The sequence below is a fragment of the Aedes albopictus genome, chromosome 2, assembly GCF_035046485.1.
Source record: "Aedes albopictus strain Foshan chromosome 2, AalbF5, whole genome shotgun sequence".
In the NCBI taxonomy this organism is placed as follows: domain Eukaryota; kingdom Metazoa; phylum Arthropoda; class Insecta; order Diptera; family Culicidae; genus Aedes; species Aedes albopictus.
Genome location: NC_085137.1, coordinates 256,843,312 through 256,870,149, shown reverse-complemented (window position 1 = coordinate 256,870,149; position 26,838 = coordinate 256,843,312). Strand labels below are relative to the sequence as shown.

General features: G+C 39.4%; 2 protein-coding genes across 5 annotated transcripts in view; both read right to left on the bottom strand.

Annotated features, from left to right (window-relative positions):
- Nucleotides 1–18,338, bottom strand: part of LOC109428257 (glycerophosphocholine phosphodiesterase GPCPD1) — a 76,810-nt gene extending 58,472 nt beyond the window's left edge. Inside the window, exon 1 of one of the 4 annotated variants that reach the window (XM_029872474.2) lies at nt 17,788–18,338. The gene's annotated coding sequence lies outside the window, so the exon portion shown is untranslated. The remainder of the gene's footprint in view (nt 1–17,787) is intronic. The other 3 variants (XM_062851591.1, XM_062851592.1, XM_029872476.2) reach the window with 3 other exon arrangements.
- Nucleotides 18,339–21,400: 3,062 nt separating this feature from the next.
- LOC109428256 ((Lyso)-N-acylphosphatidylethanolamine lipase) lies at nt 21,401–24,808 on the bottom strand. The gene is made up of 5 exons (XM_029854279.2): nt 24,534–24,808; nt 24,408–24,472; nt 22,636–23,017; nt 22,216–22,485; nt 21,401–21,897 (listed from the first exon to the last, which is right to left on the bottom strand). The coding sequence occupies exons 1-5, from the start codon at nt 24,572–24,574 to the stop codon at nt 21,567–21,569; spliced, it is 1,089 nt and encodes a 362-aa protein (XP_029710139.1). The 5' UTR covers nt 24,575–24,808; the 3' UTR covers nt 21,401–21,566.
- Between the last annotated feature and the right edge of the window lie 2,030 nt (nt 24,809–26,838).

Genomic DNA, 26,838 nt, shown 5'->3' with positions numbered 1-26,838 from the left:
TTTTTTGTTTATCAGTTTACCATCACCAAAATTTTATGGTAGATAGCTGATATAATGGGCCATTTCCCCTAAAAAATTGAAGTTGGTAAAAAGATAGGGTTTTGAGATATTTGAGTTTTTGTGACAAATATCATATTTTTTCAAAGTAGAAAAAGAAATTTTTTACAGTGTATATTTTCTAAGGAATCATCATTTAGTTATCTAACTTTGCTGAAAAATTTATAACAATCGAACAATCTGTTTTTGCTGTACAGCTTTTAGAATATTTTAGAACTATTTTCGCATACACCCTTTTGAAAAGTTAGTCGTGAGTGAATATGAAGGTTTAATATCAAAAAATGGCGATTTATATGAAATTGAAAAACTGTGCAAAGTTTCAGATATTTTTGAAATGGTCGCTCAGGATCGACTGACATGACTCCGTGGAATTCCTCAATTACAATAATAATTGTCAGGTATATGAGCAAAGGAACTGCTGGTAGAACTTTTGAATCCCGTAATAAATTTCCAAGCCCAAAGAATTTCAAAAAGTTCTGTCAAAGATATTTTCAAAAATAATAACCTAATTCAACTTTGAATATTATTGCCGAGAAATTCCAAAAGAGTTATGCCGAAATAGTTTTCAAAAACATTTGCAGAGAAAATTCCAAGAATACTCTTATATGAACTTTCGGATCAAATCCAATCAAAGCATTTCCCAAGAATTTGCCAAAAAAAAAAACGCCAAAAGATATTTGAATGTTTTTTTTACCAAAAAAATGCCAAATGAATTACCCAATCAATTCCCGTAGGGATTGGCATAGAAGTTTCCAGAAAAATGTTAAAGTTATTCCGAAAGTTATTACCAGTGGTTTTCTCAAACGAATTGTCAAAAAAAAGTCAGTGAAAAGTTGCAGACGGAATTCCCAACAGAATTTTCGTAGATATAGAAATCTAAAGAAGTTCGTAGAAATAAAAATCAGAAGCATTTCTGAGAATTAGTTGAAGAAGTTTCCAAAGGAAATGCCTAACAATTAATCAAATATATCGTCAAAGGAAATTTTCAGAGCAATAGCCGAATGGATTCTCAAATTAGTGTTTAAAGATATTCCTTAACGAATCTGTAACGGGTTTCCGAATTAATTACTGAAAAAGATAAAAAAAAAATCCGAAGAAATACTTCAAAAATTGTAATAAATGATGTAAAAATTCTCACAGGATTTGCTCCAAGAGATTCTACTGCAATTCCTCAATGAATCCTTTAGGAATTCTTCCATGGTTTTTATCAGCTTTTTTTCTATTGATACCTTTAACGGTTTCTTTAGCGATCACACCAGTTTCATCCGGATTTCTTACACGAAACTTCTAACGAAATGTTTCTAACGATTTCATCATTTTTTTTTCTCAAGTGCGGAGCTCCAAGAACTCTTTCTTGGATATCTTTTACGATTCATCTGGGAAATACTTCAAGGACTTCTTTACAAATTCCTCGAAGATTTTCTGCGAAAGTTGCAACAGCGATTCCTTAGGAAACTTCTTCTTCAATTCTTTGAAGGATTTTTTTCAGTGTTATGTAATCCCAAGAACTCTATAAAGAGTTTCTTAAAGATATCCACAAACGATTCGCACATGTTCTCTTCAGCATTTTTTCAGAGGAATACTTTGGAGTTCCTTCAAGATTTTTTTAGAAACTTCTTCAAGGGTTCTTTTTGCACTGCCTCATACGATTTTTCTTGGAAGTTCTTTCAAGGATTTCTTAAGAATTTGTTCAAGCATTTCTTTAGTAATCATACCTGCAGGGATTTCCTCATAAATTCCTTTAATAATTTCTGTAGAAAATCATTCAAAGATTCCTTAGGCAATGTTTTTAAGTCCTTTTTCACAATTCATTCAAGAATCTTTTAAGAAATTCCAGTAAAAATTTAATCTTTTCAACAAGGATTTTGTTTTTCAAGTTACGTTTAAAGATTCGTTCATGGATTTCTCGAAGTTTTTCTTCAGATAATCCTACATGGATGGACACATTCATCCCTAAAGAATTCCTGCACAAATTTCCTCAGGGGGTCTTACAGAAATTCACCCAAGGCCTCCTGCGGAAATTCTTTTGAAGATTGATTTTTTTTATTTGCACCAAAGAATTTGGAATTCTTTGGGGTTTCCGTCATTGATTTCTTGAGAAATTATCTAGGCATTTCATAATTAGTTCTTCCAAAAATTGCTTACAGATTTTTTTCAGGAATCCTTTAAGTAATTACTCATAGTACTTCTAGTACTTGTAGTACTACTTCATAGTACTGCAGTAATCCTTCCAGAACATTATCAAATATATTTCCAAAATCAACCCAATGATTCTTTCCTAATACATCTTAGAATTCATCTAGGCGGTTCTAAAAGATTTTTTTAGAAATATCTTCAAAAAATCCTGCACACATTTCTACAAGAGTTCCTTCGGGGTGTAAAGAATTAGCATTAAGTTAAAATTCACAAATACAAAGAAATTAAAAAAAAGTTCCTTCGGGAATACATTCAAATTTCTTTGGAAAACCTCCCAAGGACCCATTCGGGTATGGCTTCAAAAATCTCAAAAAATCATCAAATATATTTTCCATGAGGAACTACTGCAAGATTCCTTCTTGAAGAAATCTTTAAAATCATTCTTGGAGAAATTCCTTGAGGTCCATCTGAAGGATTTCTTGAAAAGTTCCATGATATAATCCTTGAATGGCTTTATGAACGGTTCCGAAATGGTATTTCTGAACGACTGGCTGAAGAAATTCTTAAAAAAAAATCCCAAAGGAATTCCTGAAAGATTTATTGATAATTGTTTGAAGTAATTCTTGAAGAAATGTCAGGAGGAGTTCCTGAAGCAATCATTGTAAGTATTCATAAACGAATGCTTAGAAAGTTTTCTTAAGCAATCCCTGAAAAAAGTTCTGAAGTAAATCATAGAGGAATTTTTGTAGAAGTTTTTGAAGTAACTGCCTGATAAATTGAAAAATATTTTCTTGCCCGAAGGAATTCCCGCAGAAACCCTTCAAGAACGTAACATGCGTTCAGTTCTTAATTTTGATAAATGGGGCCCCTGAATTTCAGCTGCTATTTTATGCTAAATCAACACCTATGTTTGGTTCTGTGGTTAGGATATCAGGGACATTTTCATAATGTTCATGAATTATACTTTCATATCGGTACTGAATATCGTAAAATTCAATTTTGATTTCGAACACATTTTTTATTGTATTTTGGGGCTCCTGCAGGTGCAAAGAGTAGTCATCAAATTAATATAAGCAAAACTAACGAAACTACATGAATAAAGTGTGTACATTTATAATTGTTAATAATAGAACATCAAAATAGCCATCTGTGTTCCCCATTCCAAAATCTCTTGATAATCACGAAGAGGCCCCTACATACCTATCAGCAGATCGGCAATTATTTAACTTATACTTATATGTAGGAATCTTTCGCTAGTCACAGAACTTTATTTAAACTGGGCTCCCGAATTCAGGGGGCCTCCAAATCAGGGAAGGTTTATAACACTAGACCTGCCCTGATTTGGAGGCCCCCTAGGTTCGGGGGCCCGGTGCGGACCGCACCCTCCGCCCCCCCCTTGCTACGCCACTGTTACTTAGCTTAGCTTAGACCACGGGTTCCCAACCGGTGGTCCGCGGCCCCCTGGGGGACCGTGAAGCCAGTCTAGAGGGGCCGCGATGTTACCAAAAATGTTAAACTTTTATTCTATTTTGTGCAAATTATACCAATTTTTAATTTTGTATACCGCCACCCCCAAAAGCCACAATTTTAGGAACAAATTTTCAATATAAAACTCCTTCAGAAGAAAAAAATTTTCGGCTGCGCCGCTATTTTTCAGCTACGACTCATATTGAATATTCATGGCATATTTTTTACGAAATGTGAGTGTCGAATAAAAAAAAAGTATCATTGAACGTCGAAAATCCCTCCCGCAGTAAATTTCTGGCTACGTCATTGTACCCAAAAAACTCGGTTTCGTTCATTTAATTCATATTTTTTTCGAAAAAAATTCATTGGGCCGCAGATGTTTTGGTAATTCTTAAAAGGGGTCACCACCTCAAAAAGGTTGGGAACCCCTGGCTTACAATTAGACTGACTGCACATATCTTTGGTTACTACTTTGTGATTGACCCGAACCAATGACAGTTGCACAATGAATCGACTGAATAATAATTGACTGAGGGTGGTCAACATTCTCACTGTGCACGCTTCATAGACACTCTTTAACGGTACAATAACGGCACCGGCCACGTCCTGGCAGTCAAATTGGAAAAGGGAAGGAATGTTAGTAAGTAGCAACCTTTGTTGTGAAATACCCTGTTCACCGCTGCGACTCCACCAAAGGCTGCAGGAAGGAATGCTAATATGACCTTTTGACCGTGGATCGTGCCATGCTGACTGCCACGCAATTGCTTTACGCGGAAAGCAAAGAATCAACTACCCGCGTCAGGCGGTCGCATAATGTTCACTACAAACGACCTGACAAAATATACTATCTGCTGCGCTATTATTCGATTTACACGGGAAGCAAACAATTTATCACCCACGTCAGGTGACCGCTCGATGTTTACTACAAAAGACGTAACACACCATATGAACCGGCTTATTGTTGTTCATTTCAACACGCGGGAAGCAAACAATCGATACCCCACTTCAGGTGGTCACTCAATTTTCACGCATTACAAATAAAAATAATACTATAAATATACACAGACACATAGAAAAGAAAACTGCACCAAAAATAAAGCTTAATTCGAAAAAAATAAGCGAGAGAAACAATTCGCAAAATGCAATCGTAAACTGTGACATTTACAAAATGAAACAAAATACTAGTCGATACTCATGGTGGCGGACTATACAAATTCTATGAAAATCATTTTAAAAGTAGGCATACACTCATAACAGTAAATAAAGCATAAAAGAACAACATAGAACGACCTCATCGGACAATCCTATTCAGCTGGTTTTCTGCGTTTGCCACTGATTGCACTTCCCAGTAGATCAAACTTGCCCTCCAAACCACGTGAAATCTGGAGCAACATTTGAAAAGGGCAAGCATTGGTAAACAATTACATCACACGTCGCTCCTGAGCCCCCCTCAGCTTATTCACAAAAACTAAGACCGTTATCAGATTGAGCAAACATCGATCTTTCGGATAACGGTGTTCATTTTGCGTGGGCGGGCTGCTGTTATGCCTTACGGAGCGTTTTAGAACAAAGACACAAGACCTCTTGGACCCTTTTCAAATGTTGCTCCAGAAATGTTCACTCTATCACGCATCATTCACGGAGTCTCTTGTCGTCAGGCGCATACTGGGTTCTCTCGTCGGGCCCAGAAACAAATAATCGAGTGAAAAAAAACACCGAAAGCCTCCGCCCGCGAATATAGCTTTGCCGCTGCCGAACCATCGCACACTTCTCTATTTATAATAGTTACTTAGCAACGATAAATTCCGAAATGGCTTGTTGCATGTGCATAATTTGGCACAAAAATAATTGTTAAAATAATCTTAAAATTTTGAGTAAATACAGAGTAGATTTTTTTTAATGTTGACAAGAAAACATCAGAAATAGTTATGACATTCCTAATATGCTTTTCAATACTGATTGTGCAAGCACTAGAATAGGATAGAATAGAACAGAATGGAATAAAATGCAAAGTGAAGATTTATTTGCTAAAGCATTTTGCGGAAAATAGTTTCAATTCAATTTGTGGTAGTTTCGTGTACCACCTAGTAGGCCTTACCATTGATGAAAATCATTATTACTTGATCTGTCAAGCTGGAGAGTACCACAGTGGCGACAAAGGAAGAACCCATTTAATAAGCAAAAGCAGATCGTGGCCGAGTGAAATCTACTACGACTCATTTTGTAACGTAATGGACGGATACGAGAAGGCATAGGATCAGCGGAAATTCGATGGCATCCTTTTCAATTGGACATTTCGAGAACGAGGACAAGGAAAGCAGTTTAACGCTGAATGAAACTGGGATAGCCGGAACTTGAGGTAATTATAGTCTATTTTCCGACGGATAGCATCTGATCGGATCGGATATGAGGGAAGTCGGAAAATCTCGCCTCGAAAGAGGGAGATGCCGAAACGACGGATGAAAATCCAGTCGTAGACGGCAATAATGTCTCGCCTCAGAGAAGGGGGACGCCAAAGCGGCGGATGAAATTCCGGCCGGTGCTGGCAATAATGTCTCGCCTCAGAGAAGGGGGGTGCCAAAGTGGCGGATGAAATTCCGGCCGGTGCTGGCAATAATGTCTCGCCTCAGAGAAGGGGGGCGCCAAAGCGGCGGATGAAATTCCGGCCGGTGCTGGCAATAATGTCTCGCTTCAAAGAAGGGAGATGCCGAAGCGGCTGATAGCAAACTAGCCAATACAGACCTGAAGATATATTCAAAAAGAGGGATCCAGGTTGCAAATAAAATTCGATTCAAAAGAAGAGATACAATAACACACAACGGTCCAATGTTCACATGTATGATTTAACAAAAGGCATGCTTCCAAAGTTTTAAAAAAGAAATGAACTAATTCGCGCAGTACCACTAAAAATAATTTTGAAGGTATTTTGGTAATTATTTCTACTAGAGATAGCACAAAATTCTATTTGAGACTTCATTGATTCCAATACAAGTGCAAAATTAATGATTTAATATTTTACTTATTTGAAGTAGAAAAAAAATGCAATTTTCTTTAAACAAAAGGAGATGTGGTAGTTTCGTGTACCACCTAGTAGGCCTTTCCATTGATGAAAATCATGAGCCTCTGCACGAATTTGTCCTGTCCTGCTCACTCTCACAGAAAATTTGAAAACAGCGCGCACAGTAAAAGTCACATTTAACTTTTACTGTGCGAACTGTTTTCAAGTTTTCTGTGGGAGTGAGCAGTACGCCAGATTCGTGCAGAGGCTCATTATTACTTGATCTGTCAAGCTGGAGAGTACCACACAATTCAATTTGCTTTATTTGTTTATTTTTATTCTTCAACCCCTTTACCTAATACACAGCTCTTTTGTCCACTGGGGCACTGCGTGAGCGATTCCAATTGGCAGCTGCACTTATTTACTTTGTACAGCGCTTAAATGTATTCTATTCTAATTCTACTATATCGAACTATTTTGCCTTTGCGCTGCTGTCACTTCTCTACCCTGTCCAGGGCAGAATGATGAGCACGAGGATGTTCATGTGTGGCTTTTATTCCTGTTCAAGTCCGATTGGGGGTCCATTATGAGCTGCCGTTAGGCGATATCCAAGTTTCCCGGTCCGTTAGAGCATATGCTCAGAAGAGGGTCACGTGTCAGCCGCTCTCGGGGGGAAGAGCAAGTGACGAAAAATTGCAAGTGCAAGGGGTTGGGAACGAACCCATGACCATCCACTTGTGAAGTGAACGTGTAGCTACTACGCTACGGGCCCCGGCAATTTGGTAATTTTATCCACTCAAAAAATAACGGTCCATAGATAAGCTAATAGCTTCTGTAGTAATGAATCGGTTAATTTGGAAGACAATTTGAAGGAATATTAAGTAAAAAACACGGCAATGATTTTACGAAAAAAAAATCATTGAGCAGTTGTAAAACTTTTATAGCAAGTGTATTTTTGATTTTTTTTCTAATAAATAATGACCTTATCGTAACGTTTGCATTCGTTATTATGTATGTGCAACCGCAAACACCCCAGAGTAGGTACTTCAACCCTGGTTGCACATAGAATTGTCGTCGTTGTGCTATACATCACTTTCGATTTCTATCAAGCGATATGCATCAACAAACCATCCAAACGGTCCTACATCCCTTGGATCTGCAGAGAGCAATTGTGATGTGTTGGCTACCTGGAATTATGTCGTCGTCCATGCGTGTGAAAAGGATAACAGGAGGGTCGGCGTTGTCGGAGTTCTCCCGAACGAGGGACAGTGGGGGTTTACCGGGACAGTATTGCCTAGGACGTTGTGATCCGGCCCCACTCCGCCCAAACATCTAAAGCTCGTTGTGTTATCTGTTCATCAAAACATTTTCTTCTCCACTGTCAGGAGTTTCAACGACTTGATGTAGCTGATAGAGATAATCGTCTAAAGGTAAAGAGACTCTGCCGAAACTTCTTAAGGACGGTACATCAGGCGAGAGATTGTCCGTCTAAATACAGCTGTTTGTAGGGGACGCCATCATACGCTAGTCTGCTTTAAACCGGAAAGGGTAAAGGATGCCAAGGTCGCGGCAGTTGTTGGGGGTAACAAACCGTCTACTTCGGATCATCAAGAGGCATCCAGTTAATCTTCCATTCAAGTTTATAATATAGTATCCACGGAGTTTGCAGTTTCCGCAACGACTCAACGAGATCATCAGTCGAGTCAGGTTTTGTTGGCTACAGCAGTCGTAATAATTGAAGATAACAATGGAAATCATCTAGGGTCTTGTACTATTTAGGCAAGTATACCTATTTTGGGCACTTGCCGTTATAACTAAGTCAATTTCAAACCGATTGATTTGAATTTTTGTACATACATATAAGGATCGTCACCAACCCCAAGAATCTTTTGCAAGTAGCAAAGGATCCGAAGATAACAAAGGTTCTACGGAAGCCAAGGGGGCTCCGAGCAAGGAAATCCCCACACTCACTCGCTCGCAGAGGAAACAGTTTAGAACTCTCCGGGAGAAGAGAAAAAACCGGAATGAGACCTTGTTTATAATCCTGAATAAGGAGAGCGAGCCCACTTCCTCAAAACGCTCGAGAAACGACCTAGACAAATATGCCACAGAGGACCGCAAACTAAAAAGGGTGAAGCACCATCTGGATCGCCCAACAGTCCTCAAACCGCGCGCCTCAGAAAAATGTGTCTGGACAACAAAACCCACCCATGAGGGAAACAACTGGTATCAGCTACAGTGATATGGCCAAAAGCGTGAAGATCGGGATAATACCCAAAGACTTTACCACCGTCCAACTTACTACAGCCCAACTAGACCTTCTACAAGAAGCACTCCTGCTCAGAGTAGTTCAACAGCGAAACGAGCCAATAAAACCCGAATTCAACAAACTCATCTTCAAGTCCGGTTACATGGTTCTAATCTGTAAGGATCAAGAGACTGCTGAGTGGTTAAAGAGAATATCCCCATCCATAAAACCTTGGGAAGGTGCAGAGCAGCTGACAATGGACGAAGTGGCGATTCCACGTCCAAAGATGATCCGAGCATTCTTCTCACAAAGCTCCAGCTATGACGACGACCGAATAAAGGCTCTCATAGAAAGCCAAAATGACATCACAACAACTAATTGGCGTATTATGAAACGATCCATTCTGAAAGACATTCATATCGAATGGATCTTCACAGTAGAGGGTGCGTTGATAAAAAAGTTGAAGAAGTCCAAATATACAGGCCTCCTGTTCGGGCAAGGTTCGGCTAACTGGAAGGCCGACCCAAGAGAAATCTGAGGAAGCCTCCGGTTCGGGCGAGGTTAGTATATCTCACCAAAAAGCACCATAAAGGCTAGTCTGTCCGCCTCTAAAGGAAAAGCTCGAAGCTTACATAGCATATGCGACCCCCTGATCTAGTGGTACCAAACCAAAGGTATCTTAACAGAGGTGAAACTGGCGGGCCAGGTCGCTACAGGGAAGAGAAACAACCCAAACTGTAACATCAAACGACATCCTGATGATCCGCAACATCCAAAGCCGGACAGTCGTCGTCCGGAAAAAAGCGGGAACCCCGGAAATGGCGACTACAGTTCTGCAAGTGAACCTCCACCATGCTGAGAGCGCCACTGGTGTGGAGGTTCACCAAAGAGAATCTAACCGTAGCCCTTATTCAAGAGCCATGGGTCAATAAATCCAGAATACAAGGTATTCCACAACACCCATGTAAGTTAGTATATGATGACAGCCAGCTTTCTCCTAGAGCGGCTATTTTATTACATAACAACTGTAAATACTTTCCAATTTCAGAATTCATAAAAAGGGACATCGTAGCGGTCAGGATGGAGGTACCATCCGCTAAAGGGAGTAGAGAGATCTCGATGGTCTCGGCATACTTCCCCGGTGACGTGAACGAAATCCCTCCTCTAGAAATAGCTGCGCTCGTAGCCTACAGCCACCGACACAACATCCCCTTCATCATAGGGTGTGACGCAAATGCACATCTCACCGTATGGGGAAGTACGAATATAAACACTAGCGGTGAGTACCTGTTACAGTTTCTCTCTTCCAAGAACATTAATTAATTTTGTAATGTTGGTGACAAGCCCACGTTTGAAAACTCCATTTATCAGGAAGTTTTGGACTTGACTCTATGTAGTCGGTCTATCTCTGATAAAATAAAAAAAAAACTGGCATGTTTCTGAAGAAATATCAATGTCAGACCATAAACACATCATTTTCGAATGGGAAGGGGGTCTAACGATAGAAAAAAACATTGAAAGATCCTAAGAAAACTGATTGAGAATCCTACTCAGCTATCCTACAATCCGAAGAGTACATCATAGAAAGTCACATCAAGTCCATAACATTATTGGAAGATGCGTCGAAATCCATTAAAAACAAAATCCTTAACGCCTACCAAGAGAGCTGTCCAACTAAAGCAACTAGTTCGAGAAGAGACGTTCCATGGTTATATAGTTAGGCATGTGCAGATTCGAACTCTACAAAAATTCAAATCAATCGGTTTAAAATTGACTTAGCTATAGCGGCAAGTGCCCAAAATGGGTACACCTGCCCAAATGGTACAATACCCTACCTGCTCACGCTTTGTTGGATTCCGGGTTGGAGTGCAATTTCATCACGGAGAGATTGAGTCAGCAGATGAAGAAAACACGGAAACGAGTGGACATATCGGTTCTTGGGATAGGACAAACTGGAAAAAAGTGAAGCACAGGATACATGAGTTGGTACGTTCACGTTTGTCTTCGTTTGAGCGCGATATAGATTTTGTGGTTCTTCCAAAAGTCACAGTGAACCTTCCAATTACCACCACTGATACGGATAAACTGGTTGTTTTCAAATAGGGTTCAGCTAGCGGACCCTGCATTTTTGAACGCAACGGTGTAGATTTCTTCTTCGATTTCTTTCATACTGGTCGGAGGACTTCTCTGGGCGTAGGGAATCCAACTCTCAACGAATCTTTATTCGGATGGATAGTGATGTTGGATTTCAAATAAAACTTTCTCTTTGCGTTCAGTCTTGTAGTAGAAAAGACGTGTTTACATTTTGCTCCCGAACCTGGTTCTGACTCTGCTAGTCCTTGAACAAGTGAGCGGAGGTATTTTGACTTCAAATCGCTCTCTACAGGCAACGTGTAACCGGACCTGGACGACCTGGAGGTACTGATCTATCGATTCTGGGTTTACGAGGAAATTGAGGTAAGGCTCTCTCTCTCTCTTTGGAGGAAAAACGCTGCGTAGACCAGTTTTCAAACACAGTGGTTCGGACGGTCGATATACCGTCTCATTCCCAAAGCAAGAAGATGTCATCTCGGGGTTGGGCGATTCTAAGGATATCGCATACCGGCGTCAACAAGGAACAGAGCGACGACTAGCCCGGGATCCGTTTTTTCAAGAACAATACCACGAATTCATGGAAGAGTACATCGAGCGCTTGGACTTATGCAAGTAGTGGAAGGTACGGAATTCGAAGCAGTAAACGTACCCCGTAAGGGTTCATTCAAATATTACGTAACGCAAAATTTGGCTATTTTAGACCCCCTCCCTCCCCTACGTAACAACTTTTGTATGAGGAATTTTGAAATTTTGTATGAAGCGTAACGCAGTGCTGGACCCCCTCCCTCACCCCTTAGCGTTACGTAATATTTGAACGAACCCTAATCAAATAGGCAAACACTACTACCAAGGTGGTGTTCGATGCCTCATGCAAAACGGCATCCGGTGAATCTCTCAACGACGTACTTTTGGCAGGGCCACGGCCAGTTGTGCATGAGGACTTTCGTTCTATTATACTACGCAGCCGTACAACACAGATTATGCTTGTGTCAGACGTAGGGAAAATGTTTCGACAAATCTACGTTGATGCAAAGGACCGTCCATTGCAGTGCATTCTGTAGCGCACTTCACCAAACAAACCTGTTCTTGACTACACACTTAGATTTTTTTACAGTATTCGGTAATTTTTTACCGAATTCTCAACAGCTGAACGTTCGGTAATCCGTTCGGTAATCAAAACGGGTACCGAACATACGGTAAATGAAATTTTTTAATGCTGTCAAAAACTACCGAATTTCTCCGGTAATGTTCGTTTCAGAATTACCGTAGGATTTCGGTAATTCAATGTTTTCTTTTGAATATTTTACAGTTTTTCGGTACTTGCAAGAATAAAAGATGCAGGCTAGAGGATTTAAATGTTTTTATTCACTAAATTTCTGATACATTTATGAAGAAATTTCGTCTGCTTTTACTTATTATGTGCCGGATTTGATTTGAAACAGGAACATTTTTACCCCGCTTTGCCACATAAACATCTATGGAGCAGCTGCAATGAAATGTTGATAATTTAATTGAAAGAAGGCACATGAGATGCATAAATGGTAACACTCACTCAGATGTCAGCAAATCCAATGCTCCGCTTAGAATAATGGCAAATTGCACTGACGAGATCTTTTTACTTAGACTTTTTCAGATAACACTAATGCTGAAACCGAAATGAAAATTTTAACTTCCACCAGTTTGACATTTCGAAATGCTGCTGGGAGTTTTACGGAGCTTCGGTAAAGTAAGATGAGATTTACAAGCATTTCGGTAGTGTTTCTTACAGTAAACGGTAATTGTTCGATTTTACTGTACGTACTGTAAATTATTTGACATATAATGCTGTCAAAGTATCAAATTACAAACTAATCGGTAATAATATCACCGAACTCCTGTAAAATGATTCATAATTACCGAATTACGGTTGTTTTATCGCATTACCGAATTTTTCCAGCAAAATAATTACCGAACAACGAGATTGAATCTGAGTGTGTACGAACTGACTTCGGCAACGAAATCAGTTGTCGGGGGTGGGGTACGTGAAGGTAAATGACACTAGTTCAGTATTCGTCGAAAGACTATTTTTTTGCAACTTGGCACTATAATATTGCATTTTTTACTTGCCGTTTCAGTGTCACTGCGGCCTACTTTTCCTTACACACTTAGATTTTTTTACAGTATTCGGTAATTTTTTACCGAATTCTCAACAGCTGAACGTTCGGTAATCCGTTCGGTAATCAAAACGGGTACCGAACATACGGTAAATGAAATTTTTTAATGCTGTCAAAAACTACCGAATTTCTCCGGTAATGTTCGTTTCAGAATTACCGTAGGATTTCGGTAATTCAATGTTTTCTTTTGAATATTTTACAGTTTTTCGGTACTTGCAAGAATAAAAGATGCAGGCTAGAGGATTTAAATGTTTTTATTCACTAAATTTCTGATACATTTATGAAGAAATTTCGTCTGCTTTTACTTATTATGTGCCGGATTTGATTTGAAACAGGAACATTTTTACCCCGCTTTGCCACATAAACATCTATGGAGCAGCTGCAATGAAATGTTGATAATTTAATTGAAAGAAGGCACATGAGATGCATAAATGGTAACACTCACTCAGATGTCAGCAAATCCAATGCTCCGCTTAGAAAATGGCAAATTGCACTGACGAGATCTTTTTACTTAGACTTTTTCAGATAACACTAATGCTGAAACCGAAATGAAAATTTTAACTTCCACCAGTTTGACATTTCGAAATGCTGCTGGGAGTTTTACGGAGCTTCGGTAAAGTAAGATGAGATTTACAAGCATTTCGGTAGTGTTTCTTACAGTAAACGGTAATTGTTCGATTTTACTGTACGTACTGTAAATTATTTGACATATAATGCTGTCAAAGTATCAAATTACAAACTAATCGGTAATAATATCACCGAACTCCTGTAAAATGATTCATAATTACCGAATTACGGTTGTTTTATCGCATTACCGAATTTTTCCAGCAAAATAATTACCGAACAACGAGATTGAATCTGAGTGTGTAGTAAAAAAAAGCAGTTGCATTATGATTCATAATACAACTCATTTGGGTTGCATTATGAGTCATAATGCAATTGTTTGGCCAACAACCTGTGTTTCCACGTCAAGAGCTTGAAAATCTGGCAAGCCTCGTTGGATAAATGTACGATTCGTGCTGTAAAAATCGTCATTTTGCAACTCGTTTAACAGAAATGACTATTATGAGAAATAGGTATAGGGTGTTTTTGTACGGGTTTTGTGTGCAATGTGTAGAAAAGACATAGAACCTGCTGGGCAATCGTTGAAAAAGGCAATTTAATTAGGATAGCATACTGTTGTCACGATCAGAACAATTTAAAAAAAATATATATATATATATATATATATATATATATATATATATATATAAATACTAGACTTCCAGCTTTACAAAAATCTTCTCTGATTTTCAAGTCCAATATACGCAATATGTTAGATTTTTTTGAAACGGTATCATATTCTCTAATGTTTTGCGGTTATTTGCTTCTTTGACATCAATCCTGTAGTTGTTGAGCAAAAATTATTAAAATTCGTGAAAGCCAAATGTGTCCCAAAAAACTAGCTTTTCAGGGGCAATCATGCTTGGGCGCGCAGAAAGTGGCATCGCGTCGGCATTGATATTGGTGACCAACACGCATGTTTGTTGCCAGCCGCGATAAGGGGTACCCAAGGTAAACTGCAAGGAAGCAAAGCTACTACGTTCAGTAAAATTTCGCGCCACAGCGTGATTGACCCCAAAAAGCTAGTTTTTGGAACGAAATTGGCTTTTACGAATTTCCCCCTGGATATTCAATCTTGACGCGATGGGAGGGCTTAACCCATTAGCACTTTAGCGCCAGTTTATTCACCACCGCGTGGACTTTGAGCTAGATATATCTGGTTTACGAGTTGAGCGCAAGTGAAGGAATCGGCCGTAAGTGCTAATGGGAACCAAAGGAGTATCCGTTGTGCATTTATCACAAGTCAAAGACAAGTTATAATTCGGCTTGTATCGACCTAATCTTTGCATTCTTTGAATTATCTCAAATTTAACAGTAAATGTTAAATTTAACGTAACGCAAGAGTGGGTAGGGGAGGTCTCTGCGTTACACTCATCATTCATCACTTGAATTCGAAAGTACACAGGACAGTGGACGCTAGTATAAGTTGACTTACAGACTTACAAATTAGGTTATGTTAACAATTAAACTCATCACCTTTAGATAATTAGGGACCGATTAGGTAAAGATAAAACTGTTGATTTTAGAAATGAGTTTATATTTGTATTTCTTATTTTTATAGGTTTTGTAGAGATGAATATATAAAAGTTGACAAATAATCTTTATCATTTTTATTTTTGACACAAAAATCAGCTGACTGAACTTTTTGTTTTCTATATCTTAGACGGTATTATAACACTGACCAAAAAATAGGAACTTAGTTACATGTTTCTTTAGGACGTAGGATGGTTGACAATGTAAAGGGTTATGATGAATATAATATTACTTTGGACTGAGATGATCACAGATATGCAGAAGACGACTAGCGAAATTAGGAACACAATTTGATACATTATTGACTATATTTTGACAAATAGGGTTTGACAAATTTCTTTACAATATCGAATGGAAGCTCAAAAAGTGTTATCTAACACTAATATGAAAGTTATTTGAGAATGATGCTGGTGCTGTCAATGACTAACATCGGTTATTTACACTATTGGTAATCAGCTTGAAATAATTTTCAGAATGTATTATAAAATAATTGAGGATACATATTATCTGAATATTGTTTGGGGAAGCTGTCAGAAAAACTAGTTGCCCATATCGGCTAAAAACGCTAGCTCTGGTAGCTGTCTTCGAATAATTTTCAGAAATATCAAATGTTTAAAAATTAGATACGACACATTTTTTTTTCTTTTTGCTCTTTGTATATTTCTTAAGAATAGTACTCTGAAGGCGTTAACATAGACGTAGACACCCTTTTTTTTTCTCTGAATGTTGTCCAGTGACCTCGGAGATTCTCGATTATTGAAATATTGTTCAATTATCAAATCATCTTTGGAGCTTCCATTCGATCAAAACACTAGTGCGATGGGAAAAGTTAAAAACAATATTTTTAAAAACTACTACGACCGAATGCTAATTACTACACACTTTGCTCAAGTTGACGACATCGTCTAGTCCATCGTGAGTATTGGTCCTAGTAGGGGGAAAGTTGGGAAAGGGTCCAGGCTTTGCTATCAGCTGTCCTGCAGCTCCACCTGGTCACTCTTCAAAAAAAAAAAAAAAAAATAAATAAATTGGCTTTTACGAATTTTAAAATTTGTATGTACTAGTGTACAACATTTCAAGTCAATTGGTTCAAAATTGACTGAGTTATAGTGGAAAACAGACGAATATAGAAGCCACCGCCCAAGTGGCGCGATACCCTAATTTTTACTCAATTCCTACAGCATTGATGTCAAAGAAGCAAATAATCACAAAATATTAGGGAATACGATGCCGTTTTAAGGACAAACTTCTTAACATCCCGCTTTAACAGTGCATCAAAACTTCAAACGCACAAATCTCAAGAAGCAAGCTTCACACAACAAAATATTCTATTATTCTGTTCTTGCTCACTTGTAATAAGTCTAAAATAAGAAGATCAGGTGCGCTGGTTTTGTTTACGAAGAGATTTGTGCCCTCGAAATCGTGAGTAGGTGCCAAAGTCGGCCATTGTGGCGGCCATGTTGGGATTCTAACAAGTCTGTCCTTAAAATATCCAACGTATTACGTATATTAGGGTGTTCCAGAACAAAATCTATCAAAAAATCAACTTTTTAAGGTTTTTCTGATTACAAATGTGATAATTACATATGTTTCCTTAAATTCTATTGGAATACGTTGTTAGGAGAAGTTGTAGCAAAAAAGTGTATCTTTCAATTTCTACCAAAAGAATTGAGTTTTGACGAGTTTTAGTGTAGTTATGATTTTTTGAAGTTCGAAAATAGTAGAAAACACGAAATTGATTTGATACACCTCTTAATTTCAATGGGCTTGGCTGAAATTTTGACCAGTTACTTCTTTCAGGATGGCAATCAAAATACGGGGGTGGACTTGAGAATCAGAGAACATTTTTGAAAAGCTGGACAGGCCTAATAAATACCCTACTAAGTACACCTATTAAAAGTTAAGATAGATTAAGACCTCTCTCCCTTCTAGAAATGGGGACTCCCATACAAATGGAATACCGATTTCTGCATAACTAAAAAACCAATCAAGGAAATAGAATCAAATTTGGAATGTGAATGTGTTTTAAAACAAGAAAATTTCTTAAGGGAAAGTCTTTGGTATACCAATCCGTGTGGTCCATTAATGATATTTAGTAAAACTCAAATTATATATACATGAAAAAATGGATAAATTATTAGTGAAATTCCGAAAAAATCCACAACTCGTGAGTTCAAATCTCACCTGAGCCTTTTTCATGTATATATATGTTGAGTTTCATTAAATATCATTGTATTACAACTCTCCTCCTAGAGAGGGGGTACTTATTTATACAAAAGAGACAGAAACTGTCGCATGACTCGATCACTAAAATCAAATGTAATTTTATGGTTTCTTTTGGAACGGATATTTGGACCTGGAACGCAGTTGCCAAGAGAAAGTTTGTAAGGGTATAAAATACATGGAGTTGTTCAACATTATCAAAGAAAACATATAAAATTACGAATACCGTATTGTGAACAATGAAGAGGATTCTCATAAATAATCTATATACATACCTGAGTCAAGCAATGAGTAAGCGATAATCAAGGTAAACAAACACGTCCCAACAGCGGCGCTATATCGAAGGCAACGCGATTACCTTCAAACTTGGCTGAAATATCCTTGCAAAGTGGAACACAGTAGGCGCACAATGTAGGTTATCAAACTTCTTTGTTAACCAAAATTTCACCTTTTCGACGTGATTCACAGGAATGCACTTTTTTTTCAAAAACACCCAAAATATTACACGATATTCGTAATCACGCGCTTCCAAGGAATATCATCCTTTTATAATCAATGCACTCTTCAATACGGCGAAGGAAATTACGCTTTTAGTTGTGATAAAAATAGGCCTCACGTTTAAAGCCGTAAAGATAGCAGTACAACTACAACAGTTCCATTGTTTCCTGGCTGGTGGATGCACTGAGTATCGATCACTGTTGAGAAGAACAGAATTCGGGGATTTTCACGCGAGTTTCTAAAAATTCAGACATGCAGTGATGAAAATAAAAGAAAATCACTCCCGCACTGAAGAACACCTTCTATTCTATTTATCTACGAACTGGAAAGCACGGCGACGAGTACTGAAGTAAATACTGAAAGATGAATAATGCGATGTTATCTACGACGAAAACAAACGAGCAAAAACCAATGAGAGTATAATGGAGGTGTGGAAGAGATGCTTTGTGTGCGTGAGATCTGTGTTTGGTGCAAAACATGTCACTACTACAAGCAAAGCGAGCTCCCATAAGAACGCGTGTCAAATAGTGACGTCACTATTTGTGTTTACATTTTTCTTTGCTTACTAATACATAGCCATCTCTTCTTCTTCCTCACCTGTAATATACTCTCATTGAGCAAAAACTGCAGTGGAAAAGATCATCGCGCGAAGCAAAATGATGCGACATTTTTGCCCGTCAAACGACATTTCGTACACGCAAATAAAAGATACCTCACATGAACCAAACTTTACCACCGCGCATTCGAATGTTTTTTTTTGTGCACAGTGGGATACGATTTTAAATATGTAAAAAATAAATAAATTTGGACTTCGATCTAATTTTATCTAGCTTGAGGGAACGTTCAAAAATTACGTCCAACATTTGGGAGAGGGGGGGGTCTAGAAAAGTGTGACAGTACGTGTATTGGGTATAGGAAAATTGCGTGACAGAGGGGGAAGGGGGGTTCTAGAAATCCGGAAAAACGATGGACGTAATATTTGAATCTTCCCTGATCGTGTTGTGAATCAAGGACACTTTTTATGCTTTTGGTTGAAATCTGAAATGATCTGAGATTCGAAAATTGGCTTCTTTAGGGGTATCCGGATTTTTTCATAATACAGTACCGTCTACCCCCGTTGGTTTGAACGACACCTCATGCAAACCAGCGGGGTTCATTTTTTAATTTGAACTTCTAGTAACCCTGTGGGCATCCAAAAATACACTGATGGTAACCCTTTTTGCTGTTTTGTTTTGATTCTGCGTTCCGTTTCACCCCGTTCCATGAGCAGAATGACGTTTGAACAATTTTTAGTTTGAACGATGTGCAGATTAGAGGGGGTCAAATTAAAAAGTGTTCAGATTAGATGAGGTCAAACCAACGGGGGTAGACGGTAGACGTTCGCTCGGTGCGTACAATTTTAAAACGCTTTAACTGTAACGCTTTTTAACTGCAAGTCCGCTAAGTTCAACAATTTTGCAGTTATCGCACCGCTATCCGTCAAAATGAAATGTCAACAGCGATGCGATGTTTTTCGCATGCACTTTTGTTGCAGTGCGATGTTTTTCGAATGCACTTTCGCTGCATTCTGCAGCAACTGACAGCTCTTTGACGCCTGTCAGTTGTTGCAGTTATCGAATTTCATTCGGTAAGTGAAACGTAAACATGTTGCACTTATCGAACGTCTACTGTATGTACGATTCTCCGCTCAAAAATTAGTCGAAATCCAAAATTTCATTATTTTTGGAAATCGGGAACTATTTTTAAAATACATTTAAAGTTTGTATGGGGAAAATTTTTTGTTCGGGCCGAACTGTCATTTTATCGATAGAACTGTCATTCTATCCACGAAAATTAAAACTGTTTTGTTAATTTAAGCATCAAAACAAAGGTACTGGAGTTCAATAAAATCACGTTACAGTAGACGTTCGATAACTGCAACATATTTACGTTTCACTTAGCGAACAAAATTCGATAACTGCAACGTCAGACAGACGTCAACCACCCATCAATTGACGTTAAATGAACGCAAAATTCGTTCTACTGTTCATTTGGGCTAACTTGGTGCACCGTTTTGACAGATGGCGGTGCGATAACTGCAAATTTGTTGCACTTACCGGACTTGCAGTTAAAAAGCATTGCAGTTAAACCACTTGCACCGACCGAACGTCTACTGTATTTATATGTACTGTATTTATATGTACATGTTCACGTTTCACTTACCGAATGAAATTCGATAACTGCAACAACTGACAGACGTCGCATAACTGTCAGTTGCTGCAGAATGCAACCAATGTGCATACGAAAAACATCGCATTGCAACAAAAGTGCATGCGAAAAACATCGAATCGCTGTTGACATTTCATTTTGACGGATAGCGGTGCGATAACTGCAAAATTGTTGCACTGAGCGGACTTGCAGTTAAAAGGCATTGCAGTTAAAGCGTTTGCACCGAGCGAACGTCTACTGTATATGTAAAAAAATTACATTTTTTCGAGAAAAATCCAAAAAGTGTCAATCCATAATAACTATTTTCATCGTTTAAAAAGTACACCTGTTTTAATAGTTCGTGAAGCATTTACATATTGTTAGTGTACGTTCAAAATTTCATCCAATTCGGTTCACTGGTTTCCGAGATATGGCAGCTCAAAAATTAGTTGTCTACATATAAAATAGTGTTTTACCCGAACGGTTCTAACTTTGCGAAACATTAATCAATCGAGCCCAAATTTGTACCAATGATGCACATATAATAGGTTGACAGTCAAAATTTAAGATTTTTTGATGCACTCTATGAAAAGTAATAGCATGTTGAACTTTTTTGTGAGAGAAAAAAAAGTTGCCTATCCCAAACATTTTGTCCATCCCCTGTATGTAGGCGCGTATGGTCCAGTTATTAAAAAAAAAACTATAGAGGGCAAATGTAGCTATGGTTCCCTTTGTTTTTGTTCGAAAACGTGTCGGATACATGTATCTTTTTGTCAAACTGCCTTTGACACTTATATCCCTGCCTATCTCCGTCAGCAAGAGATGTTGTGGCAACGGCGCCATCGACATTCTTCCTCTATAGATTATTTCCCAAGTTATTACCTGTATTAGTTATTCAGATTTTTGCTTGGGTAAAGATGTTTGGTTCAGTTCTTGGTAAGAAAAGGGTAGGGTAGCGAACCACTTAAGCAGCGACCGGTAGTTTGGGCACTCTTCGCTATAACTCAGTCAATTCCAAACCAATTGACTCGATTTTTTTACAGGGCTAGATACTATATGTCTCGCTATACGTATCTCATCGCGTTCCGAAAATTGTGCCAATTATTTCAGAATTGGCTGAGTTATAACAGAAAAGTGCCCAAAATAGGACCCCTGCCTAGATGGTTCTACTTCCCTATTCACAGACATTCCAAAAACTACAACTTGAATAATACTTATTCGGCATAATTTATTTATACATACAACAACATATGTTTCACTGTTTCTGTTCATATAAGTATCTAAAAACTAAAAGTGCGGAGGCAATATTTATAAATACATATAATAAAAATGTTACACATTTTTATGAAAAACAAACCATAACTACAATTCAAGTGTCACTTGACTTAATCACTTCATCATGCTTAACCACAGCCAGATAGTCCTCATCGCATGTCCTGCACGCTTCGTTTACTAGCTCGTTGAACGTCTTGGCATCGTCCGCGTAAACGTGATGGCCAGCACCTTTGATTGAATGCACCTTGACGTAGCCCTGTTGTCGCAGTTGCCGTATGGTTTCACCTGGGCTATTGTCGACCCAGGACTTTTCGCCATACAGGAAAGTGATGGGAACCGTACTCTTCATATCTTGAATTCGGTGGATCATCGGATTCCTAGCCCATCCAAAATCCTTCATCATCGTATGGAACGCACCTTCGCCACTGGAAAATAGTGAGTGATTTTGTTTAATTTCACTTTGGAGGAAGATAAAGGAGAGAAGAAACGCTGAAGCCGCAATTGAGCGAGCAAAAACACGAGAAGCCAAAGTCATTAGCGCTTTTCGATTCTTGAGAAGGAAGTGAAAGACCCACACATGTTTGTAGACGAGACAAAAAAAAAGCGAGGACAGGCAACGAAAGAGAGGAAAGCCACAAAGACTGGCGACGTTCATTTCCTCTACGATATCTCACATCGCCGTAGTGGGACTAAGAAGAACACTATGATACCAGTATCGACAGTATGGCGCAATGTGTACTTACGTCGGATTCTGAGCGTTGCACTGGTGAATGTAGTTTGGTATATCTTCCTCGTTCGTAACGGCTCCGGAGAATTTGCGCAAAATATCTGGCCTTGTTTTACCCACCAGCCAAGATCCGAGAGGTCCAAAAAATCGAAGTATCCACAGAGGGTTCAAGGGTTTCGAAGCTTTCAGAATAGCCTGTGCCCAAAGGGGAATCTTCCGACCGTTTTCCGTCTCTGGAGGCTTTTCAGGGAATCCCCACGGATCGGCCAAGATGAGATGTTTGACGCTGGAAAACAATTGGAATGTCATACAACCTCGTATACTGCCCATGATCGCATATCAGTCCCATCTTTGCTGGGTTTCCTATTCCTATGGGACAATTATGCGATCATAGGCAGTATAGTTTTAAATAGTCCTAGTTCCAATCTCAACTCACCGATCGGGATACGACAAGGCATAACTTGTAGCCAAGAACCCACCCATCGAGTGTCCCAGCACGATCATCTCCTTCAGGCCGACTTCCTTGCGCCACTCGTCGATCGATTTCACCAGCTGCTTTTCCGCAATCATGGCATCGTCGGCAAATTTGGGCCGCGAACTTCGACCAAAACCGAGTATGTCTATCGCATATACCGGCCTGTGCCGCGCTATCTCATCCAGGTTCAGAACCCACAAGGCAACTCCCGCGCCAAGGCCGTGAAGCATCACGATCGGTACCCGTTTGGAGTCGTTGTTCATGGTGATGGTCCACACTTTGTCGGCCTCTCCCACGCACGGTCCAATGTCGACAAACATCCCCCGGTACGGACGCCGGAGATCTGGAAGTGGAAATTAAAACATTAGCAAATAGACAGTCCTATGGAACTGTTACAGCCTGAAAATGTTGAGGGTGCAATGTGCACTAGCCCCTCTCTTAAGCAATGCTTTCTTGGTGGTTGCGGAGAGACGAAGGGCCTTAATCAAGGATGGCAGAAAATCACTTCAAGCGATAAATGATACAGGATACGAATAATCCAAGATAGCCTTGTTCTTGCAGTAGCATGATGCTGACGCCTCACACCGTGCTCGTATCACAGAACAATTAAAGCATCTGATGCACGCTTTATCGCGTGATGACCCGTTATCGGATCATGTTACAAGTCATGATAAATTGTATTCATCACATTGTTTGCCACTTATACACCCGTAAGCCGCATTCATGATTCGAAATGATACGTTCATAAGCATATCTGGAAGTTAAATCACCAAGAATGCTCAAAAAGTGAATGAAATCACTAATTTATCATTTCGACTTTATGATAACGATCGCATCGCGCCCGCACATGCCGAGCGAATCATTCTTCTCGGACCGAAGTTTGTTATGATGCTTGACGACAAAATGTTATCGTTGTTGCTATGATCGCGCGATGCCGTTCGACCGCGACACATTCAAAATCTGATCATGATCACTAGATTTCCATCCTTGGCCTTAATTAACCCCACACTACCCGGACCTTCCTGTTCGAGTGTCTGTTGGGAAAATTTCGCTCTATGGTTTAGAAAGAAAAAATACAGCTCTAGCTAGACCGTACCGAGATGGTCGGTATTGGACATTGTTAATGACGAAGGGCTTGGGCCGCAATTTGACCAGTCGGAGTCAATTTTAGAACTACTAACTGATAGTTCCTGGCTGATATATCGACCAGTCTGATTGCGATTTCGTCTACAGTAATGATTTTTACAACTTTGCTGGAAGGAGATGCACTTTTCCAAACAACCAAAACAGTGTATTTAAGCATGTAAAATTCATTTTGAGAATAGCTTTATTTCGAAAATTAAAAAAAAAAACTTTAATGGAATCCTACACAGTTGCCCTATTAGGCATCTAGCTGGCATTTTTAGTAGGCTTGATTGAACGATAAACACAGATAAGGAGGCGGGAAAAACAAGCAACGTCATTCAATGAATTTGCTGTTTTTGATACGATGACGACATCGTAGCCTACTATGGACTTTAGACCTAAACATAATTGTCCATAAATGAAACATCGTCCAGCATGATGAAATTCCAAATCCTAAACTCGTTTGAGTATACACGAAGATAGGCTTACGAAACAAGTACCTCTAGAGAAGCATCTGGATATATTAGACAGAAGAGCGAGACTTGGTCGTAATCCAACATGACGTCAATAATTGCTACTTTTAAACTTAATACACGACCATTACTTACGTGACAGGATGGATTTTTCAATAGAACGCAGCATGTTGTGGGAGAATCTTGTCCAATTAAACCACCTGAAAAACACACCGTATTAATTGCACCGCACTGAAGACCAAAATGCACTTTTCCCATTACCCACTATCGGACGCAGGAGGCGGAGTTTCCACTTCTATCATGATGCGACGTTTGACAGCGGCTCAGATAGATCCTCTCAGCTGATGCGCAAAATGCTATCCTGGGTGCGTCCTCGACACTTGCGATTCTGCCTGTACGATGGTACTTCACAACCGCGGAGAGGCGCGACAAATGAGTATCTCGGGCAGAATCTAGCGAATTTATCAACATCGCGAAATACGAATAAAAATACGTTCGTCTGTATGTGATTTCTGTCTCTTTGCAAGCTAGCACAACCAGCAACACTCGCAAAACAAGTCGCTCCGCTCGTAGAAACAGATACAGGTACAAAAGTAAACACACGGCTTTGTTTTGACGACACCACCAGAAAACAGGCCCACTGAGGAAGCAGCTACCGCCGTCAATTGACAAATGCGGTGCTGACGCATTTCCCCGAATGTCAATTTTCCGAGCGTCATAACCTCGAAAGCCAAAACCCCGAATGGGCTGCTATCCCGAAAGGCCATTAGTCCGAATGAATTATTACCCTGAACAGTGAAGAGAATTGTCAGACAAAAGAGGCACAAAACAAGCAACAAAGAAGGCGCGACGATTACTCTTTATCCCTACTGGTAACAGATAATGACATGATCTCGATTTTTTTTTGTTGCAGACAAAACGGAAGCTGAATTTGTTGCGTACTTTTCAAATAGTGAATAAACAATTATTACCAACCCAAAGTCAAAACTGTTTGATGATAGAGCTTCACCAGAGTTGCAGTGTTTACCAATTCGAAGTTACCGTTCGAAAATCGCAATGCAAGGCTTAAAAATCTCTAAACTCGTAGTGTACGATGTTAATCCTATTATTTTCAAGTTGGGACAAACTTATGTCGCATTGGGTGGATTGTCGCAACAAATACAGGTTGCGACATTGTCATTATTGTTGCGCGATGGTTGAATTATGATTCACTGCCCTGAATGCCCATTGATCTCAGCGGGTTATGTAGTTGGATGGCGGCGATTGCTTCAGTCATGCGATTCGTGTGATGCAGCAACCAACCGTCGCCCGTCATTCCTGAATGTTCTCTGTTCGCAACGGCTCAAGTGGGACTAGTGGTACAAAGCCTGGGTTTCTCAGCTTAAGATGACGCGCGACGCAGTGTTGTTTCTGCTACCTTCCCTCATTTTTTTAACAATTTTACTCGCGATTTGAAAGATGGAAGTGACATTTTTTACAATTAAGAAACGTTTATGCATTGATTTTGTGTGAAATATACAAAAAAGCATCTTTCCGTGAGTCCAAATGTTTTTTTTCGGATTTTTGGATTTCACCTTTTGACAGCTCACAGCTGGGCAACTGCTCCACCGACGAACCGACGTGACAGCTAGAACAAATAAATTCAAATTTGTTGTCCCCGACGCCATGATGAAAAATAGCCGAACACTGCCGCCACCTCTATAACGATTCGCGATGATTTGATAGCTTCACCCCAAACCCCCGTGCGTTCATATAGGAACTGGTTCGCGTCTGTGCTGATTTGACAGAAGCGTTCGCTCGCTTCGTCGGCCGACCGTTAAATTTAGGGGGACAGTTTTGAAACACCACTGTCACGTCGGTTCGTCGGTGACTGCTCGACAGCTTCGCTCAGTACAACATCCGATGAGTGGTTGAGGGTTTCAGCAAAATTTTGCTGAAATTTGCCGAGCTGAAGGTTCCAGAAAAAAAAAATGCTGAAATTCAGCAATTTTTTGCTGATCTGTAATAGTAATTGTAACAGTATTTTATTGAAAACGGTAGCCTAACAGGTAATCTGTTAACTTGCCTGTTAAGTACATAACTTTTGATCAGGTCAAGGAAGCATTTGATCAGGTCAAGGAAACAGGATTTGTTCAGTAAACTGTGCTGATCACCAGTAACATTTTGCTGAAATTCAGCAAACTTTGCTGAAAGTTCAGCAAAAAAATTTGCTGGAACCTCCAGCTCGGCAAAATTTAGCAAGAAATGGCTGAAAGTGTTTGGTGTGTGGGGACGTTTTTGAATGGATTCGACTATAAATAGTTCCTCAGCCATGTTCAGAGTTATTTGAACAATAAATGTAAATGTAAATGTAAGAGTTGCTCCCGATTGCACAGTGTCTTGCCGTTGGTCTTGCCCCTTTACAGCCATTAATTTGTGGCTAGTTTCCACTTGTGTAAAATCTTTTCGGGGTAATTCTACCTAAACTGATTCGGTAAAACAATCATTCGGGGTTTTGGCATTCGGGGTCGTTAATTGTGCAGAATCCTTCTCTCGTCTTGTTGATGTGTCACCCGCGCGCTCTGCG

Excerpts from the sequence above, each read along its gene's own strand:
- LOC109428256 (XM_029854279.2), bottom strand. The coding sequence starts at position 24,574 with ATGATAGAAGTGGAAACTCCGCCTCCTGCGTCCGATAGTGG. Across the intron at positions 22,486-22,635 it reads GCCTTGTCGTATCCCGATCG|CGTCAAACATCTCATCTTGG; the intron begins GTGAGTTGAGAT and ends ATTGTTTTCCAG. Across the intron at positions 21,898-22,215 it reads TGCAACGCTCAGAATCCGAC|TGGCGAAGGTGCGTTCCATA; the intron begins GTAAGTACACAT and ends ACTATTTTCCAG.